At 41.4% G+C, this 25,529-nt stretch overlaps 1 protein-coding gene across 1 annotated transcript; it reads right to left on the bottom strand.

The window, feature by feature from the left end:
* Window positions 1-963: 963 nt before the first annotated feature.
* Window positions 964-25,314, bottom strand: itgb8 (integrin, beta 8). The gene is made up of 15 exons (XM_044138300.1): window positions 19,906-25,314; window positions 17,739-17,824; window positions 15,731-15,902; window positions 15,530-15,636; window positions 15,111-15,250; window positions 14,344-14,509; window positions 13,393-13,551; window positions 13,189-13,284; window positions 12,946-13,038; window positions 12,079-12,219; window positions 9,620-10,040; window positions 9,272-9,494; window positions 9,032-9,135; window positions 4,682-4,845; window positions 964-2,702 (listed from the first exon to the last, which is right to left on the bottom strand). The coding sequence occupies exons 1-15, from the start codon at window positions 19,991-19,993 to the stop codon at window positions 2,574-2,576; spliced, it is 2,289 nt and encodes a 762-aa protein (XP_043994235.1). The 5' UTR covers window positions 19,994-25,314; the 3' UTR covers window positions 964-2,573.
* Window positions 25,315-25,529: the final 215 nt, after the last annotated feature.

Genomic DNA, 25,529 nt, shown 5'->3' with positions numbered 1-25,529 from the left:
AAAGGCAAACAGTTTCTGTGACTCCACAGAAGTGTAAAGTTTCTTTTTTCTCATTGGGGTAGGCATGTGAACAATGTAGCACTACTTCATAACTTGAGGTCAGGCAGGGTTGTGTTGCAACCTCTTCAACACGACCAGCAATAAAACTTGTTTAGAACTGGTAATGTTACATTACCTTTTGAAAAAAGGAAAAAAGATATCATCAATTTCTGCTTTCTTTTTCTTTTAATAAAATTATCGTGTAAGACAGCTGTTGTAATTTTTTAAATACAATTTCACTTCCAGTTTTGGACTTTAAAATAAAGAAAAACATGACATTTTAGAAATAAGAGGAAGGATGCATTTCTCTTGATGGGATGTTGCTATTCACAGGAAGCGATGCAAAACATAATCACACCCCCACACACGCACACACACACACACACACACATAAAACTATTACTGGTACTTTTAATAGCATTCTGCTGTGGACATTCAATGCAATTTTTCCACCAATAAAAGCAAAAACCTGCTTCTAAAATCAAAGATGCTTTTAATTGTTTTTTAGACATTTTTAAGAACCAGAGCTCACAAAATTCACTAAACTAGATGGAGCGTGTGGACATTGCGTAGAAGTGGTCTTACACTGGCACCATTTGTTCAGATTTATGAAAGACTAAATTAGCGAAAAGTAGCAGAAATTCTCTCCCAAGTTTCTGCTCTCTCTTTGTCATCAGTTGTGTAAAATGCAGAGTTGACATCCTCTAATAGTTTCTGATACATCAGTGTTCAGAGGCCATTCAAAGTCTGGATGGTAAGACACATTGTTCTCTATAATTGGAACTATTGTTACCTTGCAGGTCTTGAAGAAAATATTAATAATAATAGGCCACACAGTTTTTATACAAATCTTTTGCTTCATAAAGACTATAAAAAGATTCCAGTTGTGTCCTGCACCTCTCACAAGGAATTTGAACGAGTTAATTCAACAGACATGTTTTATTTTGAAAAACAAATAGAACTACTCATTTTTGCAATAATCAAACACCTACTTTAACCGAAACTTCTTTGGATTTGGATGCTAACGTTAAAGTCAAAAGATGGTCATTATTATTATTTTTTTTCATTCAGATATTTGAACGGTAAAGACTTATTTTTATAAGGCCGTGTTGTTTCATACACATACGATAACTCAAGTAATAACTAAACAAAATCTTGCACATTTTATTGTGATACAAACGGTCACACACAATAACTTAGAACAAATCTACCAACAAAAAGTGCTGTTTTCACGTAAAAACTCAGTACCATACTAGATGAGATTATTAATAATGCTACTTATTGCTGAAACCTTCCACAGTTCACTTAAAAAACTACAGTATCCGTCTTATTGTGAAGCACTATTATGAGTTATAGGAGATCTCCTGTAACTTGATCAAAAATAAATAGCTATTAGTGTTTTAAACATTCAGAAAAAGTAAAACAGTACAAAAAACAAAAAAAAACTACTTGAAAAATTAGAAATTTGAGTAGGAATGAAAGCAAAAGTCTCAGGTAATCTCTTCTAGTGCATAAAGGTTACACTGCTGTCCTCAGTGCCATCTGAGCCCATTCGTACCTTAAAGCCTCAAGTTGTCCAGAGGTTTTGGAAAATAGATCTTCAGCAAGAGCAGGAAAGTATGGCTGTGATGCAGAGCTCACGTGCTCAAGTGTCCGATGTTACATCGCTATAAATAACTGCTTTGTTTTGTGATTATAAACACAGTTTAAATAGGAATCTTAGCCATTCTTGTTCCAGTGTTGGGGGTGAATTTGTTACATCAGCTTTGAACGCACAAAGACGACCTCTAATGCCCAAAGTTCACAGCTCCCCTGTCCCAGAGTGCCCACGGTTTTCAGTAGTATAATGCAGCTTTCTAGTGCAAATGTATCCTGTGAAGAGCAGGTCAACACACAGAACAAAATTAATCATCCTTTACACATGACTAAAAAAAGGGTTAATAAAAGCAGACAGTCACTGGTAGAACAGATAATGCAGCTGAGGTCGACTGTTTTTAGACAGGTTGTAGTACATGGAGTTGACCACATGGGGGCAGACAAAGACGGTGAGACGGTGGAGGTGGAACGTTGCCTTCTAAAACAAATATGAACTTCAAACATGTAGTGTCACATTTTAAAATCATAAATAGAGAGCACAAACGCAACCAGAGGCACAACACACACAGACACTCTCACACTCATCCATACGATAGATAAGTTGCTCTGCATATCTAAGAAAAGAGGAACCTTCACAAATTCCTCTTTACCCTGTGGCCTCTTTCTGCTGCAGAGGAAGAAGAGGTGGGCGACTTTGTTTCATCTTGATTCAAAAGATACTGGCCACTGTAGTCAAAAAGCCTCCCATGGTTTGGTTAGTTCATTTCAAAGAGTCTAATTCCACTGAGATGTTGGAGTCAAGTTCAGCATCATGTTGTCCTTCAAATCCAGTTTTCTTGATGTCTGGGAGTGTAGGGAGCAGAAAAGACGTTTCTAGTCCAGCTCTTCTTCTTTCTGTCTTTCACTCATTCCTTCAGACTTCAACATTTGTGCCCTGGTTAGAACTGCCAGTGATCATCAAGAGGCATCTTGGGAACCTGGATGTGCATCTCCACAGGTTGGTCAGGCGGACAGTCCCTCCTGTAGGTCACTGTTTTCTCATTGGTTGTAGGAATATATGAGCGATCCTGGCAGATGACAGAAACACACAGTTAGCTAAAGTCCCACATCCCAGCAAAAACAATCAGTGCCTTCTAAAGGTATTGGTGAACCTTAAACATTTTCATTTTGGAAATAATAGAATATTGTTTTTGGTATTTAGCTCCTTTTTATAGTTGCACCATATACAGCCTGAGCATCACATTAATGTCTCTACCAGCTTTAATCATCAAGACATCAAGATTTGCTTTGACCGCTCTGTTGTACAAAATTGTTCCTGGTCAGTCAGATTGAATGAAGGTCATCTGTAAACATCAGTTCTACCACAAATGGACCTCAACTGAGCCATTCCAGCATAAAAATGTACTAAAATCTGAACTTTTTAATTAAATGTATTATATTGTATATAGAATACTAAGAGATACAGATACCTGGTAAAAATATACAGTTGTAATCAAATGTTTCAACACACTCCATTAGAAAACAGAACCTGTTTTTTTTTCCTCACTGATTTTAAATTAAAATAAAGCTTTCCTGTTTTAGGTCTGACAGGATTGCAAAAACATACTCAGTATTTGGTAGAATAGCTTTTTTTAAACTACATAGCTTGGGTCAAACACTTTGGGCAGTTTTTTTTCTATTAACTTCTCACAATAGTTGGAATGTTGCCCCATTCCTCATGTCAGAAGTGGTACAGCAGAGTCAAGTTTGTAGACCACTATGTTCACACAAATCCTTCAACAAATATAAAGATCAGGGATTTGTGACGACAACTCTAAAACTGAGTTGCTCTTGAGATGCTTTGTAATTCACTTGGCAGTGTGCTCGTCCTCTTCGAAGACATATCTGTGCCCACGTTTTCACTTCCTGGTTGATGTCTTGAGATTTTGCTTTAACAATTCCACCAAATGTCATTTGTTGATGGTGCTTCTCCATCACCAGTCCCTCCTGCAGCAAAACACTCACACGACCCAATTCTCCCACACCCACAGCTGACATCATGTTTTATCCCCCATTTTCCCTTTAAATGTAACACTTCAATTTTAGCTTCATCCGATCACAAAAATGTAGATGTCGTCTCTGTAGTTTTTTTCTACTGTAATCTGAGTTTTTAATGTTGCTTTTGAAGTTGAGTGGAGAGTCAGCCCATGTCGGTACAGATCTGGTTTAAGCGTTGAATCTTCACAAGCATTTTTTTTTAATTTTTTTTTTACACGGTGCATGCAAATATCTGTCATCCAGTGTTGCACTGCTCTCAAAGAGTTATGCAAAACGGAGCAAATAATGAAACAACCTTTTTAACTTCATGTTTCAAGATTTTGTAGAGGCTTTGTTGTATGTTTTTTTTTTTTTTTTTTTTTTAAATTACAAAAACATGAGATGTAGATTCCCTGTCTACTCGACAGCAGCCTCATTGAGGGGGACTTGAGCAACTTTCAGAATATCAATTTTCTGTATTATAAAATACAGAAGTGAGTAAATCTTAACACACCATCACTCCTGTGAATTAAACTCCCCTTGAGAGCAACTGAACATTAAAATAACAAATTGAGGTTTCAAATATGACCAAAACAAGTGTATGCATAAAAGGGCCAAAGCAGAGAGTTCCATTAAGCTGTTTTGCAGTTTCGTTATGAGGTACAAACATGGTGAATCAAATCTCCCTTGAGCCAGGCTGAGCAATTTAAGCCCATACATCCTGACAACACATCTCTTCTGCATCTCCATATTTCTTCAAACCCTTGCTCCTCAAAGGTGCTGTATGTCAGTGTAAGGTCAAAAATCCGGGAACTTTACATGTTGAGCAGGGAGTTGGGAGGAAATGTTAAAAACAGCTGTACCCCACAGGGCAGACTCAAATTTCTCAGTCTACAGTAGAGAAAAACTCGTTAACATACATTTTCTCTGGGTCGAAGGACTCCCTTGCGACTCTCGGGTCTCAAGGGACATAGGGCTTCCCCTCAATTAAAATCCTGCGGCGCTCATGAGATGACAGTCGAGGACTAACCTTTCCAGTGCAATGGTAGCCTAAATCTGCACCAGCGCCCCCCCGTGGCATGACTCTCCTCTGAAGCAGCAACCGAGACACGGCCACCACCACGAGCCCACACAGCACCGTCAGGGCGCACACACACAGGAAAGTTCCAACCAGCCGCCCATTGCTGACTCGCTCTGTGGAGGGACACGGCAGCACGTTAACATTCAAACGGCTCCACTGTGAAGATGGAGCACTAGCAGAAAGATGGAAATGAAATGCCTTCATCAATGGCCTATAAACGCATACACTGTATAAACAGACTTACAATTTCTGGAAATGAATTTCAGCGAGTTTGACCTTTTAATGATGTACTCTTTTTGATTAACTTTACAAACAAGGATAGTGTGCACATGGTTGAATCACTGCTGGATTTTTTTCACTGATCCAAAAAGGAAACATCCGGTCAATTTTAACACTGTGTTCAGCCAGAAAATGACCCCAAATACACATCAAAACTAGTTTTTGAATAGAGAAAGCAAAATGCAACTCTAAATAACAGTACTGGAATAGTTCAGACCTAACCGCTTTTCCAAATGTATGGGCAATGAGAAATGGTGCAGGGTTTTCCCAAAACTTTCTTGTGGGGGCATTTCTCCAAATATTAGAGGCATACATTTGAGCCTGCATATATACTTTTAAACTTGTTTGGATAAAGGAATACCTCTGAAATTTAAACTTAGGACCAGTTGCTTTTAAAACCCATTGAAACTGAACCCAAAACCAATATGACATTCAAACTACTGAGAGTATTCAAACTTCAGACAGCATTGTGGTTTATGGCTACATAACTTGCTTGATTCAGAATATCTATAAGGTTAGAAATTCCTCATTATACTTCTGAGAAAAGCTATATTTGAAAATAGCTTCAGTTGCTTTACAACCTCTCTGCTCCATAACAACTACAAGTGATTAGTCCAAGAGTGATTTAGTGCTTAAATATCTACTTCAAGAGAACGTATTTTGCTATGTTAAATTTTCGTCTTCCTCTTCATTGCTTTAAAAAGCCCATGCCTTTTATCCCAAAGAAGACACTGTTTCTGAACCGCTTTCTATTCCAGACTTTTCCATAAGGCCTTTTAAATGCGTAGCTCAGCAGACCCAAAGCATGATCTGCCACCACCATGCTAGACAACTGGTTCAGTGTTCTTAGCTGTGAAAGTCTAACAACTCACCAATTATCTAGAGCCGAAGTTAAAACTGAGTCTGGTAGGCAACAGCATTATTTTTATAAGAGAGTGTGAAAAAGTATCGGAAGAACATGGATTATATTGATCTTATCCTGATAAGATGCAACATAAATATCCCAGAGCGCCTCTATATATATATATATATATATATATATATATCTGGATCATACATTTTATGTAGACAAATGAATAATTAGTGGGACCATTGAATTTAAATTAGTACATTTTTGTGAGCTTTCAAATAACTGAAATAAATCCTAAAGGGATACACTAAACACACACATATACAACTAAAACCACACACACTCACACACACACACTCTCACACAGTGCTCAGTCAGAGGCAGCTGTGCCAGTGCTGCTTTAGCTGGCTGTGTGTCTGCTGGGGAGCATGTGCGGATGACGAGCTGATCGCTCCAAACAAAGAGTCCAAAGAGCGCTCTGACATTTTGTAACTGTGTTTCCATAGAGACCTGGCTCCTGCTGCACCCGGGGAGCAGTGGGTGTGAACGGGAAGAAAGTGTCCCGTCGGGCTGGTGAAAAAGATTGGAGGTGGGGAGGAGGGCGCACAATGAACAGTCCTGTTCCAAAAATGTGGAAGGCGGGGATGAACTGTAACACTTAGATGTGCAACATCGTGTGTGCGCGCACGCCGGTCAGATTAGGTGTGTGTTTGTGCGTGAGAAACTAACGGAGTGAGCTGGAAACTGAAAGAAAATGTAAAATACAGCTGTAGCACTGACAGCCAACCTGCTGACTCCAAACCACCAGGGTGTACTGAAGCAGCCGTGGTAGCAACGGAAGTGACCTCGCAGGAAAGCATGTGTGCGTGTGTGCGTGTGTGTGTGTTTACATTGTTCTGGTCTTTTGCTAATGTGAAGCTGAGCCTGACCGGAGCGCGAGTTGATCTGAAACTGATACTGACAGCTGTCATTACCGAGCAAATTCAAATCTCAGACATGTTAAAGACTCTGACCAAGAACAAACCTGAAGTCAATTTGAAAGTCTTGGTATATAAAAATGCTGCTAGTAACATGGAAAAAGACAACAGTTGTGAAAAACTAAATAAGCAATAGAGTTCACTATCTTCATAATACTGGAAATACTGATAATAGCTCCTCTTAAGCAAATGCAGCTTAACTTAGCATTCATTCATTTTAAAATTTCAGTGCCCCATGTTAGATGAGGTACTAAATAAAGACAGTTGGGATACATTAAAGTGTCCCAAAGAGATATTTTAACGATCCCTTAAAGTTGATGTCTTTAAGGCAAGAATGATTAATTCTTAATGAAACAAAAAATCATGCCAATAGAAATTATTGAGCTTGTTTTAATTTATGATTAGTTGATTTACTGATTATTGTGACACGCCTTTGCGTGATAAATGGAGACATGATGGGTAACGATCTTTAATTATCACCTTGGGATCATTGACATATTTTTGAATCGAATTGAATCCAAATGTAATTCAGAGTTGCAAATTTCCATTTGCAACATTTAAATTAGTCTGAGTATATCTGAAATGATCTAGGTCACGCTGCACCAAAGCAAGCCCCAAACTATCATTCTTCCACCACCGTGCTTGGCAGCTGATGTCACACATTTGTGCTGAGATGACTACCATGTGTTGAGGCCAAAATTCTCTAATTTGGTGTTGTCCATGTGAAGAACTGGCGTAGAAGCAAATGGAAAACCTAAACTGTGCGGCTGGTTGTTTTCTTCTGTAAAACCTCTCAAACATCTGTACAGTTTGGGATTTCATGTCCAATCTGCAGCAGGGAGACTCCGACACGTAGCTCTTTTGTAACGTCTATTTGCATTCCACTGTTCGACCTCTGGATGAACTCGCACGGCTATCCACCTCTGGAGAGACTGGCAGCTGCCTTGAATGTTTCTCACTTGGGAGAGATATTTTTCATTGTAGAAAGTTGGATTCTACGTTATTTTCCAAATTGCGTTAAAATCCTTCCGAGTGCGAAGGGCAGCCAGAGTTGCTCCAGTAAGACTGCGCCTCTAGGATTGCGCTGCTCATGGTGGGAGGATGTCGGAGTGACTCGGTGATGTTAGTTTTGATTCGTTCTCTTCATAAACTTTTGTTCATAAATGTTTCTGTCCCGAGGCATTGTGTTTTTGAACAGTTATTCCCTCCGGATTCGGGTCATGTCGCTGGAAGGATTTTTGCTCTCGCTTTTTTCATTTTAGGGAAAGTTGGTGTAACGATTTTTGCAATCCATGCTTCTTGTTTACGTCAGATCTTTAATACAACGCCTATAAAATCCTTACTTATTAAGTCTGCAGCAGAACTCTTTCTTCTGTGTCCAAGGAGACACAGAAGAAATTGATTTTGGTTCCCAAACCAAAATCAATAAACAGTCATCGATTTTGGTTTGGGAAATTGATACAAAGAATTATACTTTTTCTCACCAGCATTATCTTCGATTCAATTCCAGCATGATAGCTTATTGTTAGTCACAGTTTCTTTATTTTTATTTTTTTATGTTCCATGTATGTCCAGAAGCTTTGTGCAAATTTTGTGACTTTCTTTCAATAGCTTTAGACGCACTACCGTATGGCATCTGTTGTTGTTTCTAATATCAGGAGGAAGGTCAGTTAGATGGGAAATCTTTTGAAATGTGTGCACACAAAACAATGCTGCTCTTTCCAGGTCAAACTCAGAACATCGTTCCACTGAGCTGTGTGTTCAGAAAAGCCAATAAGCACAACACGTGAGGTGAACACTAAATAGCTTTAAGTCCATGAAGTCCTCAGAGTTTGGGGATTGTTCTGCTGACACTGTAACTTGAAACTGCAGCTTTCTAGCTTAAAAAAATAAATAAATAAATAAAATGTCCCAATGTGTACAGAGCAACAACTACCCGATCCACAGTTATCTGAGTTTTGTCATAACTTTGCAACACAAATATTGTGTTGCACTCATTTCTTCTTTTAGCCCATCTTAGGTTAGTGTAGCTACTTATGGAAATATGAGGGGAAATTATAAGTTGTCTTTGCTGTGCTGAGCTGCACCTTTAAATAAAACGATGGGTACTGATCTCAACTTAAAATATGTTCATTTTTGTTAGCCTGTAGGAATTAAACATTTCTCCACATACCGAGTTTCTGCTTGCTGTACCTGAAAAATCTGTTTTGGAGCCGACGTGAAGAGCGCAGGTGGTGTTGCATAGCTCTGCCTCTTTCTGGGAGAGACCTCGAGAATGATGGCAGTTCACATTCGTACTAAGAGAAAGAGAAACAAACTTTGAAAACAGACAAAACAAATCTCCAAGTCAATGCTAAAACTGTTTGAAAAAACAAAATGCTAGAGGAGTTTATTTTTCAGCATTTAGGATGTAGGCAGTAACTGACTAAATACCAGGAGGATTTTCGGATGACTTGGCAGGTAGGACATCTCTCACAGAAGTCTCCAGATCGTTGGGGATCAGTACACACACACTTGCCACACACACACTTTCCACAGCCACTGCAAAGCAAGCCGTCTGCAGATTGACAGCTGGTTTTGGAGGTGGGACAGCTGCAACTGTCACCTGTCCAGCCGACCTCGCACACACACTCGCCTGACACACACACGCCTCGGCCTGAAATTGAAAGAAAAAAAAAAAAAGAGTCTCAATAAGAACTCAGAGGCCTTAAAGGAGGAGTGCCTCATCTTAAAGTATTTGTGATTCGACTGGAAATGAAATGAACTGTTTTTCAACCTCACCTCCACACAGCTGTCCCTTCTCATATGGGCAGGAGAAGTCATCCATTTCACAGTATTTTCCGTATACCGTCCCAAGCCTGCTTTGCTCACACACACATTTTCCGCACTCGCACACTCCCCTGCCGCTGCAGTTCACATTTGACCCATCTGCTTTGCAATTTCTATTTGGATCTGAGCTCGAGTCTTTCAGATGTCCGTGATCTGGCCTCTGCTCTTGACTGACACCGTGGCGGCTTCCCCTGCAGGGTGACTGCTCGTTGCCATCGCAGAGGCCTGTTGGTCCACATTTGCACTGACATTTAGAGTGGATACTGATCACTGTGGACTCATTGTAGCCCACCGGACGCACCAACATTCTCACATCTTCATCTTCGCCATCATCAGTACAGGAGTGTTGGCCAACGGTGATATTAAAGTAGACCTGCAGAAAAAAGTAACATCCCTCAATTTACTATTTGCTGGCTCAACACCTTTTGAACAAACTTTAAGTGACTGATTGCTCACTAATGGAGTTGATTTATGTATGTTTTTCAATACTCTGAAAGGCAGAAGGAATATAGAGCGTGGGAGTACTTTAAGAGAGGCATCATAAACAAAGGTCTGTGCGCCCTGTAAGTTTACTTACAAACCGCAGAGCAGGAGAAGAAGCACAGATTGATCTGCGGGCTGCTGATGATTCAGAGGATACATGAAATTTGACTAAGAATTTCTAAAGGTTGAAAGAGCGCACGAGCCAAATCTGTAAACGACACGCAAACAGGACTGCGTCGGCAAAAATGAGAAGAATAGCACGTACAATAAATAAACAAAACTGTGAATGCTGCTTCTGCACCTAATTTTAGCATGTCTGAAAAGCAGGTGCAAACTGGCAAGCAAAAATATCTGTGCTCACTGTGGCAAGAGAGATGCTTAAATGCAATGACAGGGGACTTTACTTATCAACTACTTGGAACATTAAAAGAACAGAAAATTGAAATAATAAAATACAGATTTAAAATTTACTTTAGAAAAGCAGACATTGAGCTGTGGGAATACCAAATAATTTCACTTTTATGACAGCACACTGTTTTATGTCTTGGTGCTCTGAAGGAGCAGAAAAGCTGATGCAGATTATATTTTATAAGCTGCGTGTTCCACAAATAGTTTGGGCAAAAGATGCCTGCATGGGACAGATTAATGCTGCTGGATCGTCTTTAGGCAATACATCAGTGTTAACACCTGCACCACTGTGCAGCTCCCACTAGATACAGCACAAGTGATAAAACACTGTGACATATAAAAATATGAAGATATGATGCTATATGGTATGATGTGATGGGACACAATATTATGTAGGTGTAATACAACACAGTTCTGAACAATGTAACAAAATATAATACATAACGATGCATTTTGGAACTTCTAACTTTAATATCTTTGTGAATAAAGTTGTTTTGTTGAAGGATATACTGGATAAACATCTTAGCGCTCCGATTGGGAACATGTGGAATGCTGTCTGCTGATGCTTATTTGAATCTATACACCAATTCAGTTTCACTGTAAGCCTGGAATAATTATGCAATGAAATGGAAATTCTCAAACCCTTTTGTGTTTTTACAGTCTAGAACCAGGTATAATGTTCAGTTAACAAAGGAAGCTTATATAAAAGCTGATTCGGGACAGCACAAAACTTTCCCTTGTTGATTTTGGCTGAAGATAATTCTGAATATGGGATGTTTAGCAGAGTACAACCAATGCTTCACTGACTGGAAGTCTTTAATAAAACCCAACTAATAAAGATTTGAATCTGCAGTCGACCTCTCTGGATTTTTATCAACCTTCTGGTAAATTTCGGTACTTTCCGTAATACAGCGTAATCCGCCCATGGATGAAAATGCTGGGCATTAATTTGTGCACAAAGGAGTAATTATGTGGCAGTGAGTAAGCACCTCAGTGTTAGACAGAGAACACCAAATCTTTTGGTGGGAACAAATCCTAGGGAGCAAGTAGAAGCAAGTAGAAGAACAGAAGATTTCTCAGTGGACACACAAATTAGTTTTTTTTTTTCTTCTGACAGTAGCATTCAAAACTACTGCAGCAAAAAGCTACTGTAGTAGAGTACTGAAGGGAGCTTTCTGAGTAGGTGTTGGAACCGGTAACCAGAGGAGTCTGTTCCTAAATAAATAAATGCTCTACCTGCCAACATTAATGCTCTCATATTGAGCAAGGTAAGGGTTATGAAAGGAAAAGGTCATGGAATCACATGGGAATGTTTTCCTGTTAAATACATACTATAATCCGCTCAATTCGGATTATTCACCAAATCTCTTCTGTCGCGTAAAGCTCTCAGTGATGTGTTTGTATGCGCTAAAGTAATCCGATATGTCTCATGCACTCCGGATGGCTCTTTTTAGAATTTTTTCTTTAAGTCGACGACAATGGCTCGTTTTTTTTTTTTGTGTGTGTGTGTGTGTGTTTACCGTCTGGCCTGGCTGCACCCCTGAGCAGCTCTGGTCCTTGGCAGTGGATCCGCGGGGACAAAGAGGAGAAACAGACACCCAGTACCTGCTGACTGCCTTGTCCTCCACTGACGCTGACACCGCCACCTCAGACAACAGTTTCTGTGGAGAACAAAAACAGATGAACCAGCAGCATTAGGTTAAGGTCAATCAAAGTTAATTTGATGATTTAAACCAAGGCTGAGATAAAAGAAACAAACTGTGAAAGCTTCCTTATTTCCTTTTATTTTTTCCTTCCTTGCTTTCCGCCTCATTAAAAGACTTCTGAGGACAAGAAGGTGGGGCTAAAAATAGCATCTTTGTGTCTGTCCGAGATTAGGACACATGGTTTCCGTAGGGATCTGATAGCTTTTATAATGGAAGCTTCTGTTCAGGCATCGCTGCTTGCGTGTGCGTGCCTGTGTGTGCCTGAATGCATCACAGAACACCCAGATCTGTGGATTCGACAGATTCTCGGAGCAAACAATGCCCTGCTTTGCCGCAGGCGAGCTTGTAGCCCAGAGGCTGCTGGCAGTTGAACCTCCTAGTCTCACACACACCAACAGACTCTCACACGCACACGCCGTCAACCATGTTTTAACCTCTTCTTCTTATGTCTTTTTATTGTTTTATTTTACTTTCCGTTTCACCTGCCCAGACAAAACCACAAACTTCTCCCTTTATCGGATTTCCCACGTTCTGAAATGTGAGTTGATGGAAACAATACAGGCATCACAAAAGCTTTTCTAATGTGAAGCTCTTGCGATTCTCAATGGCACTCACACCTTCCTTTAATGAATGAAAGAAGAAAGGGATTTTTAAAGAGGAAGCGCAGGTGGATGATTTTACCTTGTACGCATCTACCACCAGATCTATAAGGTTCGGTGCCTGAAAGAGGCCCAACTTTCCCAGGATTGATCCAGGCAGCAGCTTCACCAACTCCTGAAGAAGGAAACATAGCTGGAAGTAATTTCTTATCCGAGTCTTATAGTCTGAATCAGATAAGGCGCTTCATTATGCATACATGCAATTTTTTTCTTAAGTTTCTGTATCGAAATAAAAACAAGTAAATGGTATCGATTCATTCATTACCTCATACCACTGGTACTGCATCTTCTCCACAGCAAAGATGGGGTAGATATGGTTTTCCAGCAGCTTGTCAGAAAGTAGACCTAAACTGGGATGGTCCTGTGAAGGAGATGTTTGCATGGAGTTTACCCGTGATCCTGGTGAAGCAAAGCGTAATCAAAGATTCAGATTTACAGATTTGCAGATTTCAAAAAATGACGTCCCCACCATCTTTGTGCTTCCGGCGTAAACGTTGTTGTCCAGGTGACACCGGCCGTCGTGCGGCGTTACGATCCCAGCCAGCCTGCTGTCCAGGGCGAGGTGAGACGGCTGGTCTGTCATCAGGAGCAAGAGGCGCTTTGCCTCTGGCCGCCAACCAACAGCACGCTGCCAAAGAACAAGAAAAAGAGGTCATCTTTAGTCACACGGCCAGCAATCTCTGCATTGGATGAGAGATAACTCATATACATGACTGTATGGAAGCTATGACACGCTGCACCCCAACTTTTTTGTTGGAAACGTGATTGCTTTATGACAAACACCGCCAGAAATCTACGTCAGCTCTGTTTCTGGAAAGCCGTTTCAAAAATTCCCCCATTCTTAAAAACTCTTAAATCACTCCTTATCGATACAGTCACAGCAACTGATGTGGAAAACTCTGCAGGCTTCTTATTTTAAGGATTTACAAGTGCGGTTGAGGACAAAAAATGCATATTGAAGCAGTTTATGCATCTGAACTGCATTAGTTTCCTCAATGATCGGGCCTCGCCGCAATGCCAAATTTAAGCAAAAGCAGCAGAAATTCCCCCCTTTATCAGTCAGAGTGGCTCCTTCTTCATGTCTGTGAATCATCAGAGACAGTGTGAGAAAATGGGACCATGTGTGCACGTTTGTGTATTTAGGGAAACTCACTGAGTTTATAGCATGCATGATGTAATGGAGAGTCTATTTCTGAACGTGACCACCACAGAGGTGACTGAAATCTGCTGCCCCTATTCACATGATGTGACTCAAAGCCCCCCTGCAGTCGTTTTGCGAGCCTCGGTGACTGTGTGCAGTGGTGTCATTACTTAAACGGGATTCCTGCAGCGACACGCAGCGCTGAGTCAGAATGCTTCCAATTGTTCCAGCACAAATGCCACTCTCAGCGTCGGACGGGTGGCTCAATGCGTTACTCACCTGGCAGACAGCGGCCTGCAGCATGGCGTCCAGTCCTCCCTCCGGCGTGTCCACGTTCGCGGAGATGCGCTGGCGCTTCATCACTCGCGTGAACTCGCTGATGTTGCCGGTCATGCTGAGGACGTGGTGGAAGCCGTGGGCCGGACGACAGCGGATCTGGTAATCACTGGCAAAAAAAACCCAGCAACAACAAAAAAACAAAAAACTCAGTGAGAGAAGATTTTATTTACAACTTTTAGGAATATAGTGTCCATCAATAAAACCTAATCAGTTAATTAAAACAGGGACATTGGATCCAACGTGTCTATATGATTTGATTTGGTTAGTTTGAATATGATTTTGTTGGGATGATCAGTAAAACTATTCATAATTTGGAGGTGTCTTTTCTAGTACAGTGCCTTGACATGACATTTTCAATTTGACATTTACTTGAGAACATAATAAAATATTGAATTTATTTGAACTCAATCAGAGAACTGAGTTCATTAGGAGAATTTGGCCTCTTTCACAAACTCTTCATGCTTTTCCCACTGAACGAATGTACTCAAATAAAGGCGTGCTTTTTCAAAAATATTTCAGAGAGAGATTACGCTGCTGCAATAATAATAAAAAAATTAATATTTTGAGCACCTCTAGATTTGGTGCAAGGAATTAATAGCTAAATTCCTTGCATGACTCTCCTTGTATCATAAAAATATGAGTGCTATGAGGCAAATTTTGAAGTCAGACATTACTAGATAAGACAAATGACACACTCTCCTCTGTACCTGCAGGGGTTGTCGATTTTGGAGGGATGGACACTGATGAAAGGGGAGACAGGTTTGTCGACAAATGAGCCAAAACCTAGCCAAAGGTCTGACGTGTGTTGCGTCATCCGGAGGGACAGTGCGACGCCCACTGTCTTGAGCTGAAGGTCAGAAAAGATGAAGGAAAAGAGCGTAAGCGAATAAGGAAGGAGACATTATTGGATCAAAAAGAATAATAGAGAAAAATGAAGTAGACAAAGAGGAAGGAAAAGCTAGAACAAGAAGTAAAACTATATTTTTTCCCCCCCTAGTTCCTCTTTTTTTTTTTTCAGGGAATTTGTGTAAACTCAGTTTTGAAATCAAAATCTTAGTGATTAATCGCTTTTTTTCCCCCACACAAGGGCAGCGATAAAACAATGACTGACAGTCCCCAAGCCTACATGATCAAGGTTTTCCTGCATGGAGGCTGATACGTCCACCAGGTAGTAGAGATCTACAGGATAGCGCTCCAGTTGTTTCACGGCAACAACGAAACTGGCCTCTGAACCTGGACACACACAGACACGCAACAAACGGTGAGAAAACCGTGAAGTGACTTCGGTTTAAGCGAGACACAAAATCCCGAGGCTCAGCTTGTGCACCTGGCCGGAGGGTGATGCTGATTTCCCGTGGGGACACTTGTGTGCCGTTCAGCGTGGCATCGACCTCCACTTTGACGTCCGACCGCTCTGTGAACTCAGGCCTGCAGCCTCTCCTGCGAAGGTTGTCCGGCAGATCGCAGCGACGGCTCTGCTCAGCCCCGTGCAGGTAGTCCTAGGTGCCAAATGTGTGCAAAGATTTTAAAAAGTTTCAGTTTTTATCCATTATGACTTTTCAATGTGCAAATACTGCATGTGTCGATGGAGAACAAGCTAAGCCAAAAAGCAAAGATCTTTCAGAACAAAGAACGCCTTGTTATCTCCTTTAATGAGCAGGAGCGTATTGCTGCAGACATTTATGATTTATGTTTGGGTTTCCCTAGAAACATAATCCATGACAATGGATACATGCAAAGCTGGAAGACAGGACTGACTGAACTACATCCTAGTGGGGCTAATCTGACTAAGCGGGAGTAAAAGCTGTCATAGTGAGGTGGAAAAGTTTTCATGTTCTTTGTCAGTCTTTCCTCAGTTTCACTCCTCGCCCATTCATAGCAGTAGTGGCACACGAACACACCGTTAACAGGATGTGGTTTCACTTTAACTTTGCAAGGTGTGTTGGTGATGGCAAAACTGAAACCTCTTTTACTATCACTTACCTTAGTTTCATTTTCTATTTTGAGCCGTTTTATTCAGTTTGTTTTGATTTGAGACAGAGAGACTAGACATGAAAACCACAGACCACGTATTATTTAAGCCCTTAAATTGCCCCTCTTCAAGTCCTGCCAGTTAATATGTAATTTCTCATGTCTCCATAAGGATAAAACAATTATTTAAGCTTTTGGAAGAAAAAAAAGGGTGAGAAAACACCTAAACGCTGAGTAAAAAGGTTAATTGTTAGGTGACTTGACTAAACAGCCCAACAGTGTCACGACTCATAGCTTTGGAACGGATTACTAATGTTTCGTACTTTTTGACTGAGGCATGGAAATGCAGAACAGTGGCAGCACAGTTGTAAAACCTCACTGCTGTGTGTGTGTGTGTGTGTGTGTGTGTGTTCACAGTGAGTTATTAACCTCCCATGGGTCTGATTTCAAGCGTGTGACGAGACCAACAAGATTGTGCAGGCGTGTAGTGGAGCGGCTTAATTACTGGGGGTTTTCTACTAATGCAAGACAGAAAAACCCATCGGAGCAAAGCGTCTGACAGTCTGCAACAAGAGTTGAGACTCTTTCTACCTCCATGACCATGAGCTGAACCTGGAAGCCAGACTGACTTCTGTTTATTTTTAGCCATCACTGACCAGCTCTTTAATACCTAGACGTTTCTGACGGACTTCCTGGGACTTTCCTCTCTGGGCGAAGGTTGCAACTGCTTACATAAACACACATTTGGATTTACATAAAAGCCGCCAGCGCTTTGTTTTCAGTGCTTGTCCGAGGGCGAGCTGTGTGAGCTTGTAGGAGGTTTGGGAGGTGATGTTTGAAGGCACTCGGCCCAACAACATGAATTCAGGAGAAATTTGGCATGGGAGCGCCCGAACGCACTCTTGTTGACATTATACTTCTACTGTGATGCCACTGCATGTGTGCGTGTGTGTGTGTACGTGTGGCAACTGGTGTGGCACTGGGAGGCTTTGGAATTTTCTCAAAGCTGATCCAGGGGTGGGCTCTTTACAAGAAAGACAAGACAGGGAGACAGAAAAAGACAGATAGAGACAAACAGAGGGGGAGATGCGGCGATATGCGTGAGCACGGAGACTAAACACACGGACAGAGTGTGGCTCCGTCTCCGATATAATGTTCACACAGGTCACACAACGCAGACCGCTTTGGGCTCAAACATACACATTATATTCTCATTTGCGAATGCCACGAGAGCTTTGGTGCGTGTCATCTGAAGGAATGCTGCTGAAAAGCTGCCACGTTCCCACTGTTTGCTTTATTTCTGTTTTGTCTGTTACGGACAAGAGCGCACACACACACACACACACTTGTGTACACATTCCCACCTCCTGGAAACACCAAGCACATTGTGGTCCACGTTGTAGGCAATCTGCGCAAGAGGTGACGCTGGGCGACCAACACGCTCTGGCTCCTGCGGATAGACGGAAACAAAAAGGAGCAGGGAAGAATGTGCGATTAGCATATGAAGGAAACGTGTGAGTCAATACTCATTAGTCATGCGGCGAAATCTGCGCAGACGTTAAGGATCTCAAAATCCACTCATGATGAGGGAAGAAGCATTCGGCATCTCGAGCCGAGCCATTCAGCTCAAATTAGCAAGTGTACAGCAGTGTGGGAACAGGTGCCGGAGTTGTTGGAGTGGTTCCCACACACTCACACAAAGTAGCTTTAGACAGTATTTTCAAGAAAGAAAGGAAAAAGAAAGAAAACAGGCATGTTGGAATAGAAAGTGATGAAAGGCACATCATTCACCTCATCATTCCTGTAGGAGGGGTTAATGATTTATTAATTTACAGACTAAAATCCAATTTCCCAGAGCCATTTCTGTTAGTTACAGAGCCGTAATGTGGGACAGAGAAAGAATGTGGGTCCGAGCATCACTAGCAGACCCATTAACAGGCTCTGACCCAATTAGGCACTTTGACCGCAATTAAACCCCCCTCAATGATTTAACTGTTCATCCAAACTGATGGCTGGCGAAGGGAAGCACATCAGGCGTTTCCTGGCTGATTCACTTCTTTTAAGTCTAATTTGAAAGTTGCTTTTATTTTATTTTAGCAACTATAACGACCTACATTTTTGGCATACTTTTGTTTGCACACCTCAAGCTATTGTGATTGTTGCAGCTGAGAGTCAGATGCCTGTGAGCAGGCGAAATATGTCTATTGAGGCCAAGCGATTTTGTCTGATAAACAGTCCATTCACAAATCTCACCCACCCATTTTTTTTTCTACTTATGTCCAGGTGTTTTTTTTTTGTTTTGTTTTGTCCTGGGAGTGTGTGGATTTTGACCTGGTCAGAACTGAAATGAACTGTACTAAGCTTTGACAAGACACTGTCCTTGTTCAGTTTAATCATCCAGCAGTGTACATGTCACCTATTTTGAAGTATTTTTTTTTTTACACTCAAACCAGTACATTTAATTTATTTAGACAGACTTGGCCCAGTCCATTCAGAAATGAATTGCTGGAGTTTCTCATCCTATTGGCTGACATTATCTTTACGTCCTCTCGCAGTTGTTTTTCTTTTCACGGAAGATTTTCTCTTATCATATCTCTATAGAGCCATTGAAGGGGCTAAAGCTTCCATTAACTATGTTGACCTTATATAGAACTTCTGCCTCGGCTTTACTCCGCTTATCTGTGTTTCTCTCCAGTACATAAAGCTTCTGATGGAACTAATGTGAACGGTCTCTATGTCCTCTCTTTCTGTTCAACACAGACACAACGCAGAGTTGGTACTGCTGAGAGTTTGTCTTTTGCTGTGTTTGTTGTCTCCACTCAACACCCAGTCACTCAGTCAGGGCAGAAGGCTGCTGATTTTGAGTCCGACTCTGCAGGATGCTTCTTCCCTTTAAAAGGAGCTTCTTCCTTTCCACTGTCACCACACGCTTGCTCAGCAGTAAAGGAGACTCGGTTGAGTTTTTACTTAAGTTCGACTTGATTGTGATTGCAGCAGCTTAATTTTTGCTAACTTGTACTCCTTCTTTACACATTTTAAGGGTTCTCTGTTTAATGCAGATATCTTTTTTCATATTTTTGCTGTATTTCAGTATTAAGTTTGTATGTTCTGATTCAGATTTCCGTGGGCAACTTTTCACCAAATGACATTATTTAAGCAACTGAATCTGATTGTACTGGACAATATTTAAGATCACATAGCACTGAATGTAACGGGAAATTAACTTGACTCTGAGATTGCACTATCGGTATTGGTAAGAACTTAACTTTAGCTGAATTGGATCCCCTAAAGCAACATAGAAATGAGAAATAGTGTAAAGTACCTTTAGCTTGTATCTGTTGACATACAAAATTGAATGGAATTGAATTGAAATGTGTTTAATTCACATCTTTAAGAAGTGTGAACGTTTTATCACTCCCCTACAGAGATGACAGACTGCGTCCAGAATTGACGCTGTGCAGCGAATATTTGAGATGACAGCACTAATTGCTGTGATATTATGTAATTGGCTCTTAATGAGCCTCGACTCACCGCCGCTGGAGGCTTCTGCGCAGACAACAAACGCCACGCAGCAGAGCAGGAGGACACGGAGAGGACGGCTGCGTTGCCAGGAAGTCATCCTTCACACTCCGGGACGCCCGAGACGCGAGAGCCTGAACTGCTACTGGAGGTGGAGGTGGAGGTGGGGGCGGACCGGGTGACACTGAGCTCTGTGCGTCCGCCGCCGCGCCAACAATAGCCGGGACTGCCCGAGCCAGCCGCGGGACATTGTCTTTCACACACTAACCTTCTAATCCCGGAAAGGCATTCCCAAACCCCGACTCAGACGAGCTTACAAGCGCCCTCCCCCCTCGGACCACGGGAGAAAGGTGGACTGCGGCGACAGCTGCGGCTCAGGTCCCTCCATCTATTTTCCAGGTGTGCTGTCGCTTCGGTCTCTCGGCCGCCCGGTGGAAGTCTCGGTCCGCAGCGGGAGTGCAGGAGTGGGGTCCCGGGGGACAAGGACAACGAAGACGCCGCTTCGTTCAGCTCAGCACGCGCAGTCCGACGTTGCTGACTGAACACATCACGCACTAAAATCCAGGAGAACGAGCGCGTTTTAACCACTGCACTGACTGCCGATGGCATGGCAACGCGTTTATTCCGAGGGGAGGGAACAGAGAGAGAGGAGGGAGAGATAGACGATAAAGTGCTTTCTACCAGGAGTTGTGATGTGGTGCATTCCAGAGTAAACCGTGGCCTTGGACTGAACGGTGGTGTTTATGCTACTTCTTAAGGGAGCCATTTAGCAGCACTGAGAGCTCCTGTGTTGGAGGGAGAGCCTAAAGCCTGGTGGGTGGATGAATGATGGAGGACGTAGCCGGAGCTCTTGCAGTGGGGTTCACAACCTGGAGTTCCAGGCAGAAGAGGGGGGTCTGTGTCTATTGTGCGGGGATTCCAATGACTCTGAGTAACCTCTCCTCTTCAGCTCAGCTCCAGCCAAATACTCACTGAAACAACACAGCATTTGGAGGCAGAGCAAAACAGACAAGAGGACAATAGCTTGTCCGCCTCGTGGTATTATCGTGCTCCACTCTTTTATAAGTATGCCAAACAAAACAGGCGCAGCCAGCCCTACACATAAGCAAGCTAATCATTACCTTAGCCCCCATGTCCCAAAACCAGTAGGGGTCTTCTGAGAGCCCAAGAAATGTCTCAGGAGTCAGGTCTACAAATACACATTTTCACAGAAGTGACACAATAAGCGATTGTGCATTTATATTTAAAAATGTTATGCATGACAGCAGGATGTGAAGACTTTTTTTTACTGAGTAAAACATTTGAGAGGCGTCTGGTTCCAGACCACAATCTCCACTGGAAACATATATTCACCACCAAGGGAAATTTATCCTGTTGTTGTATTTTTTTTGTTTTTCCTGCAATTCTTGTTATTGTCTGAGAGGCACCACTCAGCAGTTGTCTAAATAACTGGAAAAAAAGCACACAGCTTTAAATACCACAGAATTTGTTCGTAACTCATGCAGTCTGGAAGAGCTGGGCATTGTTTTAGACTTGGAAAGCCCTAATGACATATTTAAGCAACAATTTTTCCAAACTGAGGTCTTAACAAATAGTAAAGACTAGGAAAAGTTGTTCACATGTCATGAAGTAAAACATTGTACAAAAATTAAAGTTGGGAAAATTAACAGGAACAGCCCACTGAATTCAGAATTAAAGATGGAAAATGGTTGTTTCTCACCAACCCCAATCTCCAAATTCAATATGGCTGACAGCAGCAGTGGCACACCCTGAATTTGCACTTATGGGAGTTTGTATTTCGCTCAGGTGGCTGACAACCTGTCCAGGAAGTACCTCAGCTCTCACCACATGACCTCTGGAAATAGAAACGAGACCCTCCCAATAATCCAACCACAAGCATGCATATACAATTGTCCCTAAGTGTATAAAATGCTTTTGCTATCGGGTTGTAAAATGCTATTAGCTTGTATTGCTAATTGCAAATATTATGTCCACTGAGTACAGATAAAGCTGAAGGCTAGAACATAGTTACTGTAAGTTGTTTCTGATGGTGTTCACACATGAGATGTTTTGATTTCATTCTATACTGGTGAATTCTTGAAATATTCTATACTGCTGAACAACTTTGAACAGTGTCTCTTTGAAGCAAGTATCAGTGGGCTTGATCTCCTCTGTTTTTTTGTTTTTTTTGGCTATTTGGGATCATTTCTCTTGGGTAGAGCTACATACATAATTTGCTTCACATTTACCCCTCAGCCTTCATCTACCGTGTTTGACCCCATCTGCCCCTCAGGAGTCTGGAGCAGAGCCCAATACGCCTCTCCTCTCAATTATTCATTTGGCAAATGAGGATTACTTGGATGGGGGAGAGCTGAACACCTCCCAGTCCACGGTCCTACCAGTCACTCTCAATTATGATAATGAAGAAAACACACAGCGCACTGTTTTCTGAGTGTGTGAAAGATCCCTGTGAAATCCACAGACCGTCTTTATCCGGATTCCAGACCAGGTTTTGTCCTCTTCTGGATGACGGGGAAAAGAGGGGGGGAGGGTTCTGGAGGGCAAAATATGGACGCATTCCCCGCTGTGCAAACTTGATAATGGACTCTAGCGTAAACAGATCCCTACCTCTGTCAATGCTGGTCAATATCAGCATCCTAATGACAGCCGATGTAAACCTGACACAAAACACTCCTGCACTGTAATCCCTCCTCTCCCCCTCGTCCTCAACTCTCTTCACTCTGCCCCCCCTTGTGTTTGTCTTAGCTGTTGGCTTGACTTTCCATCACGCTGGTCTGGTTTCATCGCTTTCCAACCACACATTCAAATATACACCCATACAAAAATATACATATGCACCACAGTAGTTCTTACCCACTTTTCAACCAAACACCTGCCCGATTTTTCTGCTCCCCTTCCCCCGAACCTCTCCTCAAAGTCCCCTCCTCTCAGTGGCTTTCAAGAGTCTCAACCTCTCTTTGGACTCCCATTCTTTGGCTAAACTGATGTGGGGACAAAGCAGGGGTCAGAGGTGAAACATAACTTTAACGGGGATTCCCGAACACAGACACGATCTAAGAGCTGCAAGCACACACAGTGACTTTAATATTTAACAATTGTTTTGTATAAATATAATTTTAAAGGCGGGCATTTTCACTGTGATTCCATCACAGACACAGCAATCTTAGTTCCCCTGCTGTGGCAAATGTCAACATGTGTTATAAAGTAGTTTGAAATCCCCTTTGAAAATCAAAATATCATCTCCCTCCCACTCTTTACCACAAAGCCTATTTTCTTCAGTCTAGGTTTGTGTCACCTGAGGGGGAGAACCTCAAATGGCATTCTTCTGCATGTCAGAGATTTCCGTCGATGGAAAGCGAACGCAGAACTGAAATCTTTAAACGTAACACGTCAGCCCCCATTAGCTCATCTGAGCCATTTTTTTTTTTTTTTTTTTTAAACTGTGTCCACCATTTTTCTTAACATGAGTCAATAATTACATAAACTTGATCTTGGATACTTAACTCATTTCAACATGTCCAACAGGATTCAACCCTTTTTCCTACTTTGAATCAAAGCCAATATAGTGTGCTTTTAATATCAACAAAGGTTGTTTGTTATCCAGTCAAAGCAGAAAGATAAAGAAGTGTGCTTTATATTGTTACTTAGTGTCATTTATCAACACTTTGTCATTTCCATCATTGTGGCGATTGGAGAATTTGAAAAAGGGTTGAATTTGCCATTTCATTTCTTCTGTTGACCAACATCAAGAAAAGCCAAAAACAGATGTCTCCCCATTTTATGCATTTAAATACACAATGTACATGCTCACAAATAGACATGTTCCATAGCTACGTATGTAGGTAGATAGCATATCAAATCCTAAAAATAGATTGTAGCTGCAACTTTGATTTAGTTTCATGCAGCAAAGTTTCCAGTAGAAATTCAGACTTCATATGTGTTACTGCCAAGATCCAGATAGGAGGCTTAGAAAATCAGATTGCTCTGATAAATGATTTCCAGCACCCAAGCCAAAAGCGCCAATTTATTAGTCACATAATGAATGTCCATCCATCCATCCATCCATCCATCCATTTTCTGTTCATCCTTGTCCCTAATGGGGTTGGGAGGGTTGCTGGTGTCTATCTCCAGCTACGTTCCGGGCGAGAGGCGGGGTTCACCCTGGACAGGTCGCCAGTCTGTCGCAACATAATGAATGTGGTATGCACTTATAGTTCATTTCAATTTCACTTCAGTTTATTTATTTATAGCCAGTTCGCAACAAATATAGCCTCAAGGCACTTCATACACACAATCGTTTCAGTTCTACCACACATACTATCTAACGGATGTCAAGCATTATAGTAAGCGCAGTTAATTATTCAAAGTAGTTTCAATAGTTCCCATCTAAGTAAATTATTGATTGTACAACAAAAATGTGCTTATAAGCTGCGAAATTTTAAGTTTCATCATTTGTCTTCAATAGTAAAATGTTTGATGGGGACGTTAATAAGATGCAAGTTGAGGTGCCCGTGTTTTTTCTAAATGAAAGCAACTAATGTGCAACCATTTGGCAATTTGCTGAAGTCAAAACATTGCTGCAATAACTCTGTGTCCTTGTATTTGCCTGCATGGCTTGCTGCCCTGCAGTACCTGCTGCTTTCCTCAAAACACAATTGCTTTGTTTCCATGTTTTGATTTTAAGAATATTTTTAGTTCATTCTTCACTCGTCATGTGGTGCCCTCGTCATCGCTGTGTCTGTTTTAGGATCATGCAGATGCATCAATTTCCATATGAAATTTACAATATCTGCTGACCCTTCCTTTTGGATGCTGCATCTGCAAAACATAAACACGATTCAAGCAAATGTTCTCACTGAAGCAAAATGCATTATAAACAATATTTCAGAGAGTATACACAACAACCTGTGCATTAATTGGCATGTCTAGTAAAGATGCAGAAACATACACCTAAACTGAGCTAATCATGTACAAAAAAATATAAAATAAAAAAAGATGTCAAAAGTGTGTTTGTTGCACTGAGAAGTTGAGACAAGCTGAAAATGTCCCACAGTTGTAAACTGTGTATTGAAGTTTCCGATAAACGTCAGTTCAAAAAGTATTAATACAAGCTGATGCTCTGATAAAGAACAAAAAATTAAAAAAAATTTAAAAAAAAACTCCCCTGTGAACTCAGCGGTATGGTTTGCATGAGAATTTATTTTTACTTGAACTACGGAAAGCAACCACAACCACAGTGACTTGTGACTACTGTTTTAGCGACAATGGGTAAAACCAGTTCCTGTCCGTCTTCTTCACTTTCATCAATAGTTTATGGCATGTCGATTTTTTCGACATGAGGTTTCAGTTACAAGAATTCGAACACTTTCGACGAGCCGCCAGGGAATTAACCTACTGTTATTGTCAGCTGAAGTCTAAAAATAAACTCTGAAACACAACTGAGTCAACTTCTCTTCCTCATTTCTTAATGTCATTATCAAATCACTATTGAATATGGACCACACTAACAGAGATTTGATTTGAAGTTAAATTGTGTAATTCCACTTAAAGGTTGCATGAAGAGTTCACAATTAAAAAAAAAAAAACATTTTTTCTTTTTGGATAAAGTCAGGAAT

The sequence above is a fragment of the Gambusia affinis genome, linkage group LG14 (genome assembly GCF_019740435.1).
Source record: "Gambusia affinis linkage group LG14, SWU_Gaff_1.0, whole genome shotgun sequence".
NCBI classification, from domain to species: domain Eukaryota; kingdom Metazoa; phylum Chordata; class Actinopteri; order Cyprinodontiformes; family Poeciliidae; genus Gambusia; species Gambusia affinis.
The sequence above is the reverse complement of the archived record's forward strand: the minus strand, read 5'-3'. Positions and strand labels throughout refer to the sequence as shown.